Genomic DNA, 16,717 nt, shown 5'->3' on the forward strand with positions numbered 1-16,717 from the left:
ATAATAGACACTACCATTAACTATTCCTGGAACACAATGCCCACAAAATCACATTGACCAAGTAAGGCCAGCCATATCCCTGCCAGATCAATGGTTCGTTCAGACCTACGTTTTTATTTTTTGGCTGCCCGCTGAGGTCAGCCCTACACACAGGTCTGTAAGTGACTGAGTGAGCGAGTAAATCACGCTTCGTGCAGGGGGTGAGATTGCTCAAGGCTTCTCATCCGCTGTCCTCTTCTACATTTGCAGTGCATGTCTGCATTCAAACATTCACATTCCATTGGCTTCATAAGGCCAGTGTCTTCACTTCACTTATTTAATTTCAAAAGTAATTATTAGGGCCCAAGCACTGAGAGGTGCAAACACATTATTGTCCCTTTAAGATTTATCATACCATATACCATTAAGCCTATTATTACTTGTTTGTATTAAAGGGACAAAAGCATACTAGCTTCTTATGTCCAAAATATTCACATCATACACACTATAGCATTAATCATTCTTGTAACACATTGCCCACAAAATCACAAAATGGCATTGACCAAACACTGTCAGTCATATACTACAGTTCTGCAGCCGTACGGCAATAAGCCAATGAGCTGAGAATAAAGTTGGATAAAGCTACAGTTTGCAAACTGAATGTTTCAATAACAATTATAAAACACACAGAAATACAAGTTTACACAATAATACAAGAGTATTATTTGAGCAAAACTAGCTTACTGTATCAACCTAGCAAAAATTAAACCTAGTATGAATTACTAGGTTAAATTTGATCCAAAACGTATTTAAAAACAAAACACATTTAAATATGAAAACTAACCTCATGCCGCTTCGGGGGCCTCCTTGATGTTATCTTTACAGTTTAATCTCAGTTGATTTAGTTTTACGATGGACAGGATCAAGTCTCTTTTTATCCTTTCAAAATAAAAGTGCCCGTTATCAAAACAGGCTTTTGCATAGTACTGTATATATATCTTTTATTTTGTGCATATATGCATACAGCGATTAATCATTAATTTACAGATCATTAACGTTACAGATAATCGAGTTGGCAGGTTTCTTTCAAACAACTCGACTACTCACTAGAGGTGTAATTATTGTCCAAATGCATGGTTTGGTTCACACCTCGACTTTGAAAAATGGTTCAGTTCAGACTCCATTTTTTTTTTTAGCTAGGGCTGGGCAATATGACTAATAAAGATACATTCATATCTTAATCCTTTATTGTTTGGTCCAGCTTCGCTTCCATATGCAGGAATCAGCAGTGTCTGCAGTGTCTTCCAGTCACAAAGATATATGTATATTATGGAAGGAGACCTGGGGCTAAAAGTTTGATAACCGGTTTAACCATCCTTTCTTTAACACAGTGTGCCTGGGGTTGTTATTCACAAGCCCCCCAGCCCCCCATCTGTAATATGTCCAGGCAGCATGTCTCTGTGAAACACATAAAGCTGCATTCATGAGACACGGAAGACGAAGACACAAGACACAAACGTCTGCGGTCTCGTGTCATAGCTCAGTCTCACTTTCAGAACTGTCACAGCCCTATGGCTCAGTATTTCTTTCTGAGAAGATGGAAAACAAACCCTCCTGTTGATGCATGAGTCACCTGTGATGCATCACCTTGCAGACTCCCCAAAATAACCTCAATTGAACTGTGCGCACACAGAAATACACACACACACAGAGCAGTAAAGCTGAGTGAGCTTCCAGTGTGGCGACTGTGGTTTGGTTTCTTCTTCCTCTCTCTGTCATCTGCCAGCTTTGTGTGTATGGCTGCTTTGTGTGCGTCAAAGATGATTTTAAAATCCTTCTTCTGTGTTTTGTGATCTGTTTTCGTTACAACGAAACAGTCTTTTCGACTTCTTTCTTAATTCTTTAGGTGATTCACTTTCTCTGATGTGTGAAACAAACACACTAGCAGCAAAGTTTCGTCTCTTTCATCGATTTGTTTTTGTCCCGTAGTGAACTCTATCTGTGCTGTGTTCTGTCAGTTACTATATGGTGGTATTCATAGAATCAATTGTTCCAACGGGAATCAGAATTAGATTTCCGGCATTAGAATCTGAAAATTTGTTTGTGTTGTGTGCATTTCATTATCGATCGCTACCAGTTGCACAACAGAAACCCTGCTGCTGCTCTTCACTAACATTGTTAGTCAGTTTGGTAAGCAGCACAGCAGGCTTTGTTCCCATTTCTTCTGTTGGAATACTTGTGTTTGTTTTCCTCAAACCATGTCTTAAGGTTATAATTATACCTCATAATGCTTCATAATAAAGTTTCTTATTATATCTGATGATAACTGATACCTTTGAATAATTTGACTGTTTTGAGGGTGATGGTGGATTAAAGACCAGTCATACTTCCATCCCCATGCCTAGGTGCAAAAAGTGAAAAAGTAATGCTTGCCCCCACCAAGGTATTCTTGAGCAGGGCCCTGAACCCCCCAGACTTCTCTCCTATCTCTTTTCCACCAACATGGAATTGGTTCTGTTCTGGTTTGCACACCTAATTTCAAACCATTCAGAGCATTTCTACTGTAGGTAAAGTGTTTTAGAACCTGGATGGTTTGTTCCCAGCTCGGGTTAGGCTGATGGACACTGCCATCGTCTGTTGCGGTGGCTGCCAGTCATCGACCACTGAGCCCAGCATCGTGAATTTAAAGTTCTCACCACCAGCACCAACACCTGGGTGCATGTTTGAGGTGCATTGATGCAAGTGCAACTGAAGCCGCACACTCAATGACGCTATCTAAAGTAGAAGAGAATTAATTCAAATGTTAGAAAATGCACTTATATTTTCTGTCTATGTGATCATTTCTGGTGATAGAATTAACAAGATGATGATGATGGTTAATGGTGGATATAGCCACTGTAGTGGGTTTTGTGTCTGTTTTGTGTATGATTTGATCAGTTTGGATGACTTGTGTTGACAATATGATCGTCCATCGTGATGTTTCACTGTGGACAGCGGCATATGCCAATTTGGTAGATATTGCCCAATCCTATTCCCAGCTTGAACTAAAAAAAAATAGCTTTCTCTTGATCGAAGTTGATCAAAACTGAAAAAAACAAAACAGTTTTTTATTTATTAATGACATCATTACTGTGCTATACTGCACAGAATACATCTTTGAGTTCTTTCTTCTCCTAGCCATAATTGTGCTTTTTCCATAGAGGTTCAGGACAACAGTGAGTAAAATGTGAAGGGAGCAAAAGTCACTTTATTTATGTACACAGTCTGACAACCAAAGTGCTCTACACAGTCACAAGGAAAAAGTACAGAAACTGACAAATAATACCATGACAAAACATATCGATATTCCTAAAGCCAGAGAAACATCTTGAGGTTTACAAGGTTAAACAAATGTGTGATTCAGTGTGTTTGATGCTGATCCTCCTGTGTGTTTGTGTGTGTGTGTCTTTCAGGATGAGGTGGACAGTCAGAACCCGGTGTTAAGGGACAACCATCAGCTCCATGAAGAAGTGAGGGGCTGGCTCAAAGACCAGAAGGTCCAGGAGATTTTTATGCAAGGTAAGCTCTTTATATCACAGTTTTTACGATGTGTAAAGTGTAACATTGTGACGGTGCTTCGTCTGCTCAGTCATGCCTCTGCCGTAGCTAGAGAGTCTTACAACATGATGAGCCTGTAGTAAAGTTTTATACTTCCAACAGCTGGACAATAACACTGACTGAACCTTTTCCTGTTGCTTCCAGGTCCATATTCATTGAATGGCTACCGCGTGCGTGTGTACAGACAAGACTCGGCCACCCAGTGGTTCACTGGCATCATTACACACCACGACCTCTTCAGTCGAAACATGGTCGTTATGAATGACCAGGTACACACACACACACACACACACACACACACACACACACACACACGTAGTATATGAAGTACAGGTGCATCTCAAATAAATTAGAAAATCATAGAAAAGTTTGTTTATGTAAGTAATTCAATTCAAAAAGTGGAAATAACACATTCTATAGATCCATTACACACAGAATGAAACATTTAATGTCTTAATTTATTTAATTTCTTCTAATTATAATAATTATGGCTTACATTTAATGAATACCTAAAATTCAATGTCTCAGAATAAAATTAATATTGCAAAAGACCAATTTTTAAAAGTATGTTTAATATGGAAATGTTAGCCTCTGAAAAGTATGTCCATCTATATGACTCAATACTTGGTTGGGGCTGTTTGACTTGAACTACTGGAAATGGACTTTTACATCATATTCTAATGTATTGAGATGCACCAGTATATAAAAGTACAGAAATGAGTAAGTACTTTGCACCAACAGTTCATATGGTAAAAGAAAAACTCAACACTGGTTTTAGTTCTTACGCCTGATGTGTATTCAAGTTTTGGTAAAAAGGTATGCTTGATTTTATTTAAGTTTTTTTAAGTCACTTATTAGTAAATATTTTAGTCAAATTTTAGTCAGGATTTTTTCTACTGCCGTTGTTAGAGCTGTTGTTCTTGTCCGTTTATACCAGACTGTAGACCACACATCGGCATCATACAGCCCCGGGCTGGAACCGGCCCTTAAACCATCAAAAAACAAAAATGACCTCCCCCCATTAATAAACACAGCATTATGTAAAGGGAAGCTTGAGGCAAATGACTAAAATTAGTCTGTACTGCTATTTATTTTAAAGCAGACCTGGAGCATTTTTTCTTGTGTGTTAGAGAAAGTAACGGAAGAGGATTAGGGCCAGGTAGGAGAAAAACATAATGAGAGGAGGAAAAGAAATTCATGAAGCACTTTGAGAATAAAGTTGAAATGTGGAGAATAAAGTCAACTCTTTGAGTGCAAGCTACAACCTGATTTTCCTCAATACGTTTAATATATGTCTAAAGATTTCGCATAAATGACATAAAAGTAGATTATCCCAAAACAATAGTTGTACTAACTACTACCAAGAATATCTCATTCATATGTAGGGGGATTTTAGTTTTACACCCTTAAATATTATGGTTATTGCTCATTTTATGACATTGATGAGAATCAGGTTGTAGCTTGCAGTCTAGCTAACTGTTCAGATAGAAAACAATGTTCCACTGATGACTTACTGACACGGGACAGACAATCTGTGGTTGTCTTTCCAACTTTACCGAAGAAAAATATGACTTTATTCTCGACTTTTCAACTTTTTTCTTGACTGCATAATGTTTAAAAAGCATTCCTTCCCTCATTATTTTTTTCTCCGACCTGGCTCTAATCCTCTTCCATAGAAAGTCTTGTATCATCCAACATGAGCAGCACATCTCAGAACCTCTTGGTTATACATTTCGGCTCCCATGTTAACAGGTTAGGGCAGCCGGCTGTGAACAAAATCCAGTGGACATGAATCCTGCACTCACTCCTACTGATCAGCTAATACCAAGAACAGCCATCTGATAGTAGTGTCAACGTTCCCTCCACACTCGTGGTCATTGGTTCCCTTGGTTAATGTAATTTTGGTTGGCTAACGTACCTTGGCCTGCTTGTTTTTGTAGTTCGTCCCAGTTGTTTGTCCCACTGGCTGTGGTCATATGCAGTGGGATTACAGATTAATTTAGTCCACAATCAATACTTTTTTTTTTCATTACAATAATTTATGATTAGAGACTTAAGACACTAATTAGTTTGTGCGTCAATTCATCTGTTTCACATTCTCATGAACTGTTGTTTTTATTAGTTGATGAAAATTGCATACATCTTTGTAGTGGAGAAAAGTCAACACTTCCACTGTGGAAGTGAAACCTTGAAACCAGGAGCTGATAATGTCTAATAGAGCCTGTTGACATGTGGACAGTAAACAGTGAATCTGGTGTGTCTTCAGGTGCTAGAGCCTCAGAACGTAGATCCATCTATGATCCAGATGACCTTTCTGGACGATGTGGTCCACTCCCTGCTGAAAGGAGAAAACATCGGCATCACTTCCAGACGAAGGTCACGATCCAGCCAGAACAACAACAGTGCCCATGTGAGTACACACACACACACACACACACACACACACACACATTCTTGTACTTGTACTTGTACTATCTTTATGAGGGCCCTCATTGTAATAATGAATTCCCTGCTAAGGTTATAATAGTTTTGAATTTTTCATTAGTTTTAGTTTTAAATCCGTCCGTAGTTTTAATGAGTTTTTAGAGTGAGTTTGCTAGTTTCAGTTTCGTATTTGTTTTCTGAAATGCTTTAGTTTTAGTTTAGTTTTTATTAGTTGTAGTTTTTTGTAATGGGGTATTTGTTTGGTGGGAGATTAAAAGAGGTCAAAGTAAATTTTGCCTTTATTTCCTTTGTCTTATCCATCTTCTTTATGTATGAAAAAAGTTGACAAAGATGAAAACGAAGGACATTTTCACTATAATTTCAGTTAGTTTTGTAACCACACAATACAGTTTCAGTTAATTGTCCTTATCATGTAACCTTTAACCCTTAAAACAAAGTCTGAAATCTCAAAAAAGCCTTTAAAGAAGTGAGGACCGGCCGAAATGTCCTCACTTTGCAAAAATGTCATCACTATGTAGGAAGTACAAGAACACACACACACACACACACACACACACACACTGGATGCACACAAATAGTAAGAGTTTCCTAACACTGTACATTTCTGGTTAGAAATTAGTTTAAGAAAAAAAAGGCTGCCCTTCAATTTAAATAAAGCCTCAGATCAAACAGCCAGCAACAGTTTATGCAGGTCATGTCATTCTGTTATCAAAGCACCATCAGACCTCTGCCAGAAAAAGTAATGCATATACAATTCTGGTTGAAAAAATGTTGGGACGCTGAGTAAAACTAAAAACAAAAATACTGAAATGGTGGACTACATGCTTCTGGCTTTGCGAGTGTTATTGCATTTTTAACAATGAATGTAAGACCTTTGTTGTAAGCCTGCTAGGCTTACAACAAAGTAACTAGCTACCTAGCACAGGTTACCTGATATCTATCACACTGCAATGACCAATAAAATCAAATTAATTATATGAGCTTTAGTTGGTCTTGTTGGTCACTATAATCCCACCCCCAGCAAAGAATTGGTGCTGCTCTGTTGAAAATGTAAAAATGTTTCCTTGTCCCACATTTTCTCAATATGTAATTTTGTCATTTTTTTTGTCATTTTAAAGATGGCTGGAGGGAGACCCGGTGGGACCATTGGCAGCACTCAGGTACCCCCAACCCAGACCCCCACTTTCCACATTCCACTACAAAATAAGAAAAAGCATTTAAAGGGACAGTCAACCCCCAAAAATGCATATATTATGATTATAGTTTTAGGCAGGTGTGAAAAAATGCTGTAAAATAAGAATGGCGTTCAAAAATACAAATGTTAATAGTTTATTTGTATCTATTAACAAAATGCAGAGTGAGTGAACAGAAGAAAAATCTAAATCAAATCAATATTTGGTGTGACCACACGTTGCCTTCAAACCAGCAGCAATTCTTCGAGGCATTTTTTCACACCTGCCTAAGACTTTAGCACAGTGCTGTAATCTGTTAAACTGCGAGGTTTAACATAACAAGCTAATGATGAAGCAGTCTAAGATACGCCAAGCAATCTTCGTGTCTCCGGTATATTTAAATCATTAACTGTTTCTCTGACCTGTGTTTCAAACAATATATCTCTGAGTGTATGCACCAAAGAATATCCAAATAACTTACCTAGACTAGTCTATATGAAACAGGAACAACAGTTCTTTGAATAAAGAAAGATTTTGAGAGTTACAGGGAAAACTATATAACTGTTGGTGCATAGCCAGACAGTAGTTGTTGGATTCACACTGATACATGTCTGCTGCAAGCTGGAGATGAAATGTCAAAGTGAAATATTCATTTAAAAAGTAACTTCACCCAGGAAAAAAATCCTGCCTGCACTGCCATCTAGTGGTCGATTCCTCTGCTACACTCAGCTTTTCATACACGGAGTACAAAAAGCTACATCCCAGTCTGTTGATGTGTGAGTCGGAGCTTTATCCATGTGCTTCATAAGGCCAGTTCAAGATCAGGCTTGGTGTGAAAGGTTAGATTTAATATTGGTAAAAGTGTTGTTCTGCCTTTAACAAATAACTACTGTCGGATTTAACTGGGCTGATCAGGATCTATTCTCACTATACCAGACTGACCATGATGTTTAACTCTCCTATCAAGGTGCCCAGTATTTATTTATCACAATGTAATTTCCATCTGGGCATTAACAAAAAGGCAGTTTGTATCATTTAATAGTGGTTTAAAAATACAATCTCAGATCAAATTTTTGATATATTTTTTCTTAAAAGTAAAACTAAAAAGGACAAAGAAGTTATTTAAAAGTTAGCTTTTACTTTAACAATAAATTAAGGATTGAAATGAGCAAAAGGGAACAAACCATGTGGTGTAAATGATAAAAAATCAATGTGTCGCCCAGCTCTGCTACAAGGTGGCTGACAAATATTTTCAGCATGTTTATAAATGACCGGCATGTCCCAGACAGGGTCAGAAACACAGAACAGCAATTAAACAGAGCGGCACATTGACCTTCTATCAGCATGGAGCTGACAAGACTTCATAATCAGTGCAGAGGCTGTTCTCTACAGCTGCTCAGAGACAGGCCTGAGTCATGAAGCGTCAAGTCAAGTCCTGCATCAGAGACACGTTATTCTACTTTACCAAGGTGAAAAGAAAAAAATAAGACCAACTGAACATTCAAAGCCTACTACAAGATTTATACTTGGCCTATCTTTATTACATTGAAAGCAAGGAGGTGATATCAGAGGCATAGAAACTACAGGACGACTGGTAGTGGATTTTTAAAGGCTGACATAATAATTCTACATGATTAATCGCTAAATATATATTACTATTTAGGCAGTTTAGTTGTTTAGATTGTTATCTGGTTTTACTTACATGCACACTGATATTTTCAGCAAAAGTGTCCCTCAAATAGGGCTGGGCAATATGATGAAAAATCAAATATAACAAGATTTTTGACCAAATACATCTATTGCTATTGCGTCAATTAGAGCCTGACAGATATATCTGTTGACTGATAGTATTGGCCTGTCAAAGGTATATCTGTATTGGTGTATGTGCTGTATGATGTATGCTGCAATTAAAACTTTTCACACTATAAATAATGTTGCTTGGCGTGATTTACAAATGGTGTAAGCAATATCATTTTTTAAAATAGTCTGCAATTGACACTGAACAGTAATTATGTTTATTTAGCTATTTATTCTTTATTTACTCAGTTTTAATTTATAGAATTGGCCGACAATGTAATAGATTATTTGTATAATGTCTTACTATGGTAAATATTATTTTACAATGAATTCTCTCCCTCTAAAATCAGGATTGCCATTAGTCTCAAAAATCGCATATCGGCTGGGCTCTACCATAATTATTGTAGGGTTTACTATTTCACAAAGTATTTACAGAATGAGATTTTTTAAATCATCAGTAATGTGGACACAATGAATGAGTGGGTAAAGGCAAACAATGGAACAGCCTGATAAGTTCAGTCAGGAAACTGCTCAAAACAAAGTCTGTAGATTAATATTAAATGTATTCTTTAGTGCTTTGGTAGATCCAGTTGTTGCCAGTGGCGTTGGCAGAGGTTGTGTGAGGATATGCTGCTATTTTTAGCAGCATTTCCTCCTCTTAGCAGCCATATTGGATTACATTAAAGTGTAAAAATGTCCTAAATGAACTGGTCACTGAGTGCATACAGTCACAGTGCTGTTTACTGTTCACACATCTGTTATGTGTCATTACATGAGCTAACGTATGACTGTTTTAAACCTTACAGAGTCATTACACACGAGCCCAAGCCAACAGCCCTCGCCCCATCATGACCTCATCAGGCCCCAACCCAAAAGGTTCCCAGGGGACGCTGGCCTCTCAGCAGCAGAGCCAATCACAGCAAAGCCAGCAGCCAGCCAGCCAATCGCACCACTCGCCCGGCGGCAGTGGGAGGGAGCAGAGGGAGCAGCGCAGCTCTCGCTCCTCCAGGAGGAAAGGATCAGATAGCAGTGTTCCAGAGGAGGACAAGGACAGGAGAGAAGAGACCACAGGGAGAGGTGAGGATAACCACCATCAAATAAAAGACTCTATTTCTATTTCTACACATGGATGGAAGCGCAGCAGTTTTAGTTACACTGTTACTCTGTAAAAACATTGATTTTAATCATCTTATCAATGTTCACACTGAGCTTGAAGAGGTCTCCACTTAGCAGTTGCCGTCTACTATTTCTTTAGTGCCATCAGCAGTATATCACAGTGGTATTTTCAGTATTACAAACACTAAAAAAGGTTTAATCACGTAGTATGAGATATTAAAAGAAATCTTAAGTAAAAAAAAAACGACATTTAAACAATAGATTGTTGCCAGTCCAGCAGGGTTTGTCAGTGTATGCCAGATGGCCACTGGAGCTAAATAAAACCAACCCACGCATGTCTTCTCATTTTCACCTGACATTGTAAACACTCACATTGACAACAGCTTGACAGCGGTGTTGGCCCCGCCCATGACTGTAACTCTTCATGCTGCGTTTTGCCAAAGTGCAGTAACAAAGCTCTGCCGTCTTTATGGCTTAGGACATTCATACTGATTCCACAACAGCTTAATAATGGTGCCATTCACATTGCAATCCTGCATTGCAGAATGAAGTGGAAGGAGAGGGTAGTGGCGTGTAACAGAGCAGCGGCAGTATGTGTACAATCAGCAACAGAGACAGCAGCGGCCAACGCATTCAAAACAATGATGACGGAAGAACTGCATGTTGTGCTGATTCTTGCCGTAGAGATTCTACAGACTCCAGCAAAGTTGTTTTTTACATTTTGCTGAACAGGATTCAAGTACTGTCGGACTCAAGTGAGAGACATGTTTCTGAGGAAAAAATCCACTTTCTTTCTTATTACACGAATGTTGGGTGCACAAATTACAGTCATGGAAAAAATTATTAGACAACCCTTTTTCTTCAATTTCTTGTTTATTTTAATGCCTGGTACAACTAAATGTACATTTGTTTGGACAAATATAATGATAACAACAAAAATAGCTCATAAGAGTTTATTTTAAGAGCTGATATCAAGACATTTTCCATGGTTTCTTGGTGATAACCAAAATCATTATCAAGGAAACCATGGAAAATCAACAAAATCAATCTCACCAAAATAACCCCTCTGTTACTATCTCTGAAGGCGGTACAGAGCTGGGATCACTTGGTCCCTCCATCAAGCCTCTGTAACGTTCAGACTAAAGGCAAAACGTCACAGAGGCGTAAATAGCGCGGCTTGAAACAGCTAATCGTTAGTCCCCCCTGCATCAATCACTGGATCAAATACTGTAATAAATCAAAATACCAGATATATTAAAAAACATCTACAATCACTGATAAGGATGGGGTGGTAGAATACAATCATACCTGTGTTTTTGAGTTAAAAAAATTGACTTTTTTTGTCATTTTTTCATTTGTCCAGACTCCAAGTCAAAGGCCAAGCAGGCGGTGAACAAACGCAGGAAGGGAGAGGAAGATGAGAAGAAGGCGGGTCTAAAGAGGCTGAAGACTGACATGACCTCTGACCTGTCGGAGAGCAGCGACTCAGAAAACCCCCACAATAAGAGGACCGCCCACTCCTCCTGCTCCTCCTCCTCCTCCTCGTCTTCATCCTCCTCCTCCTCGTCCTCTTCCTCGTCCTCGGAGCCCAACTCTGAGAACGAGCTAAAGACTCGCAGCAGCAGCGACGTGAAACCAAGCGGCGTTTCCAAAAAGGAGGAAGAGGAGAAGCCGCTGACGCAGGGCACCAAAATGAATGATTCTTCGTCCCTCATCGGCCGCCTGTCCCCGTGGGCGGAGCTTCAGGTGAGCGAGGACAGCAAGAAAGGTGTGGTCAAGGAAACGGGGAAAATTACAACGAAGGAGGAGGAGGAATTGGTCGCGGTTACACAGATCACGCAGTCTCCACGGCAACAGACGCCTCTGATGTCTGACACCGTGCAGGGAGGCAGCATGGAGAGCAGCAAGAACACTGTGAAAGGTAAGTCATGAATGCCACCGCTTATATACAGGTGCATCTCAATACATTAGAATATGATGGAAAGTCATATAGTATTGAGTAGTATTGAGTCATATAGATGGACATACTATTCAGAGGCCAACATTTTATTAAACATCCATATTAAACATACTTTAAACATTTTTAGGTCTTCATTAAGTGTAAAACATAATCATTATAATTAGAAGAAATGAAATAAATTAAGACATGTTTCATTCTGTGTGCTCCCAGCCTTTGGAACATTTTACCTTTGCACATCAGGCAAGATTCAGGGGTTCATGGGTTAATGGGTTTTAAGACAAGAAGTCTTAAAACCCATTTTTATTCACTGGCTTTTAACTCAACATGAGCCTTTTCTCTGTTTTATTTGTTTTTATTTGTTCTTTGTGGGATTTTTTTTTTTTTAATCAAGATTAATTTTAAAATTGAGATTCATTTTAAAACCCACTTTTATGTACTGGTTTTTACCCAGCATGAGACTTGCTTTGTTTTAGTTGTTTTTGCTTGTTCTCTATTTTTATGGCTAACGCTGTCTTAAAGGGCTCTATAAATAAAGTTGAGTTGATTTGATTTATATAATGTGTTATTTCCATTTTTTTTAAATTGATTTACTGACATAAATAAACTTTTCTATGATATTCTAATGTATTGAGATGCACCTGTACATGATGAACATGAGGAAGCCAGTATTCTTACAGCATCATTTCTTTCAGCATCGTCGCGGTCCCAGACGCCGTCGTTGGCCCACCTGGGCGGCGGCAGCGTGATCGACATCACAGACGACGCCCAGGCCACGGTGCACCAGGAGAGCTCGGAGGCGGTGTCGGCGCTGCTCGCCTCCCAGAAGGCCGAGTCCACGGCCCTCTCACCTTACCTCCCCCTCAACCCCTCCCCTGTGTCCTCGCCTCCCGTCCCTCCCTCTCCCTCGCCATCAGAAGGAGGCCGCAGGACGGATATCGAGCCTCCCATGCAGCAGCAGCAGCAGCAGCAGCAGCAGGGCATTATGGGAGGTGGCATTACAGCAGCCAGGAGCTTAGCCAACAAGATAGAGTTTGCTCCCTCTGAGGTTATCAGGTGAGAACAGAAGGCTTCAAATGTGTTTAACACTGCGTTTTCACCTAAACTAGCATGTTTTTTTTAATGTGGGAAAACCAGCTAAAAAGGCAAAAAACTCCATTTCCATTGCCAGGAGGTGAGTTTTCCTCTCTGTTTTTTTCTGGTGATTCACAGTCAAACTTCTTTCCAGACTCCATTAACATATTGCTCAATTTAACAGGTCTGGGTTCCCTGTTACGCAGACGATACTCCTAAATCATATGACTACTTAAGAAAGACTTTAATTTTGGCTGATCTTAGCTTTAACGGCTCTTCTGTGAACTGCATTAAATAAACTGAATTTTATGTGTAATGTTTCTGCTTAACATCCCACAACTCAGCCAGTCAGCATGTCAACACAACATGATTTAATTAAAACAGATCTGCTTTGTGACAAATGCATCTATTTATTATTAGAACTGAGTTAATTATGAAAAGTCTGATGATAAGTTAAGTTACATTTTATAGGACAACAAGGCAAATAAAGTCTTCAACAGTCTCCTTCTGTTGCAGGAAAACCTCCGTCAACATATTGTTAAATTTAACAGAGCCGAGTTTACAGATAAACATCTTCTCCTTCTCAACTATAATTTATGATTTCTTGCACATGTATACTGAATAAAAACCTGATGTTCACATGCTGTCTGAATTAACAACATTTTTACAAATTTAGTTCACAAATTTTTTCTAACTGCTGATTTATTTAATCTGACTTTTACCATGTGAAGCATGACGCCCAATTTAGCAGAAGAAGTCAGTGTAATAAAAGTTGTTGTTTTTCTTGAGAACCTCGCGAGGTAAGGGTTGGGCTTTCCCATTGAATGATTGGCCCCAAACTTAATTTGTGGGTGTTTTGAGGGTGGCTGAGTGGAGTGGAGTGGGTTCTGAGTCAACTGGATAATTCCTAAGTAGAAAATTGCGCCACAAACAGGGCTAAAATCAGCATGCTCATCCTGGTGTCATGTTTCCAGAGCCAACAAATATCTGTGACTCATTTGTCCTGGGAAAGAATGCTGATAGTAACCTGTCCCACTTTAAACAAAAGCCAGATGTTGGTTGTTTTTTATTCAAATGGGAGATGAGCTTTTAAGTGTATTTCTTAAAGTCACGTTCTGAATGTTACAACTTGTGTCACTTTTTTAATGTCCTTTTACAAGGACAGGGTCACAGGTGTAGTTATTTCATAGACCATCTGCTCTCCAAAGATGTCCAGATTTGATCTCTGCAGCAGTCCCATCCAGTTATTCTTTAATACAACGTATGTAACTCAGAAAAATGAGTTCACAGATAATGAGAGAACAGGTTTGCGTGCACATAGGCAATAATATCAGTTAAATAACATCATTATATCATCATCATTACCTATTTAATGTAGAAAATATGGATCATTTTGTATGTACATGTGTAAAATAATTTTAATCTGTGCTTTTTCCAGACCTGTTACATCAATGGTTGAAAATGTGGTGCTGATGGAGAAAGAGAAAACTGTCCTTCCTCATCATCTTCATCATCATCAACAGCCGCAGCATCATCCGCAGCACACACAACAACAACACTACACATCCATCCACCCCGGCATTAAGAGCCCGTCTCTGTCTGACGAGACGAGAAAGCACCCACAGCAGCAACTGCCCCCCCACAAGATGAACACAGTCCTCCCCCCTGACTTATCCAAATCCAAAATGAGCCCCAATCCGGCTCAGCTGGACTCCCTGAAACAGAAACCCCAGCACCCCAACAACTCTCAGAGCCACCCCTACCCCAACACAAACCCAGCTGACCTTCTCAAGGCTAAGCCCCACCCGGGCCTGCTGGACATCTCTAAACCTAAACCCACCACCTCCCCAGAGGTCTCTAAACATAAAATACAGAGGTACCCCGATACCTCCCCACCTCCCATAGGCCGTTTGTCGGCTAAAGTAGAAACAGTAGAACCGCCGCGCTCCGGTTTCAAGCCGGTGCCGGCGCGGTCGGAATCTGGCGGAGTCAGTACGAGCAGCAGCAGCACCAAGAGCCCCCTGATCATCGATAAGAACGAGACCTTCACTGTTTACAGAGACCCAGCACTGGTCCGCTCAGACGCAGAGAACTCCGTGTCTGCCACCGTCTCCTCCAACCACGTGGCAGCCTATCTCCATCCCCACCTGCACACCCTTCACTCCCCCTCCCCCCACTCCCCCTGCCTCACCTCCGCATCCCACCCCCACGCCGCCTCTCACCTCCTCGCCCCTCCGCACACTTCGGCCCTACCTCATCCGCACCTTTTACCCCCGGGGGTGCTCCCAGCCATGCCTCCTCCTGCAGCGTCTCTCCTCGGGGGCCACCCTCGGCTCGACTCCCCCAGCGGTTTGGGCCACCTCGCCCTGCCTCACCCAGCAGCCGCACACCAGAGTGCACAGTTCCTACAGGTCTGACTCCATATATCCATATATATATATATATATGTATATGCACACAATTTAAAGCCACACTATCTAAGACTTATTATTTAGATAAACTAAAAAGATGTGTCTTTGTTTCCAGGGTCAGGGCCCCCCTCCTCCACCTCTATTAGCCCAGGCTCACAGTGGGGCAGCAGGGCTGGGCCTTTACCCCATCCTCTGGCAGTACCCCAATGGAACACCAACCTCGTACCCCCCAGGGCTCAACCTGCCCCCCACAGCTAAGTGGGTCCACCCTGAAAATCCTGTCACTGTGAATTCCGAGGCCTCTCTCAGAAGGGTAGGTGTACAGATATTGGCTTGTTATCGTGTGTATTTTTTAAGAATTGTTAGTATGTGGGATTAATACATAGACACTTTAAGGACAAAAATGGCTCCACAGACACCCATTACAATCACCTTTTTACCAATAGAGCATACAATTGCGCATGCGATTGTAAAAGCTTTCAATCTACACCCTGGCTTCAAAATTGTAGTTTTAACTATTTCACTGCAAACTATTTCATTGCAGAAAAAAATGTATAAAGTCCTCCTAATATAAATTCAGTAATCCACAGTTTCTGTGCATTCTTTTTTATTACAGCAATGGCATTATGTTAACAAAACTGGCATTAAAGGGTTAAAATTCTAAAAATGAATAAATATGTGGAAGTTGTGATTAGGACTGATGGTAGTTAAAATTGGAAAAAATATCAATGTACAGTTTAGCAATTTTAATCTGGGACATTTTTGTCCACTAAGGAAAAAAAATATTATTTTAAAGGGACGTACAAGGGTTAAGAGATTAGATCACATTAAAATAAATTGATTTTTGGCACAAAACTTCGATGTGTTTAAAAATCTGTATTTTCTTTTTATTATCAGTGTTGTAGTGAAACCCTACAGCACTTTTACTGGAAATTGGAAGATTTGATAATGATATTGTGTGACGCTTTGTGAATGAACAGCTGAATCTTTGGACTTAAGAATGGCGGAGTATGTTCATGCATACAGCCAGTACCTGACTGGAGCCAGTTTCAATGTTCTCCCACACAGTCCCAAGAACAGTGTTGTGGAAGACACAGACAGGCAAATAAGGACAACAAATGTGTTTTTCAAAAAACTGCATAAATCTATAACTGTAACAGACAGAAAAG

General features: G+C 39.9%; 1 protein-coding gene across 1 annotated transcript in view; it reads left to right on the forward strand.

Moving 5' to 3' along the window:
• The window catches only part of jmjd1cb (jumonji domain containing 1Cb), a 145,858-nt gene that overhangs the window by 107,088 nt on the left and 22,053 nt on the right, over nucleotides 1-16,717 (forward strand). The window contains exons 4-12 of the mRNA XM_059324227.1: nucleotides 3,432-3,537; nucleotides 3,721-3,845; nucleotides 5,843-5,986; nucleotides 7,140-7,181; nucleotides 9,797-10,067; nucleotides 11,470-12,027; nucleotides 12,759-13,119; nucleotides 14,576-15,548; nucleotides 15,664-15,861. Coding sequence (XP_059180210.1) covers nucleotides 3,432-3,537; nucleotides 3,721-3,845; nucleotides 5,843-5,986; nucleotides 7,140-7,181; nucleotides 9,797-10,067; nucleotides 11,470-12,027; nucleotides 12,759-13,119; nucleotides 14,576-15,548; nucleotides 15,664-15,861 — 2,778 coding nt within the window. The remainder of the gene's footprint in view (nucleotides 1-3,431; nucleotides 3,538-3,720; nucleotides 3,846-5,842; nucleotides 5,987-7,139; nucleotides 7,182-9,796; nucleotides 10,068-11,469; nucleotides 12,028-12,758; nucleotides 13,120-14,575; nucleotides 15,549-15,663; nucleotides 15,862-16,717) is intronic.

The sequence above is a fragment of the Centropristis striata genome, chromosome 21 (assembly GCF_030273125.1).
Source record: "Centropristis striata isolate RG_2023a ecotype Rhode Island chromosome 21, C.striata_1.0, whole genome shotgun sequence".
In the NCBI taxonomy this organism is placed as follows: Eukaryota; Metazoa; Chordata; class Actinopteri; order Perciformes; family Serranidae; genus Centropristis; species Centropristis striata.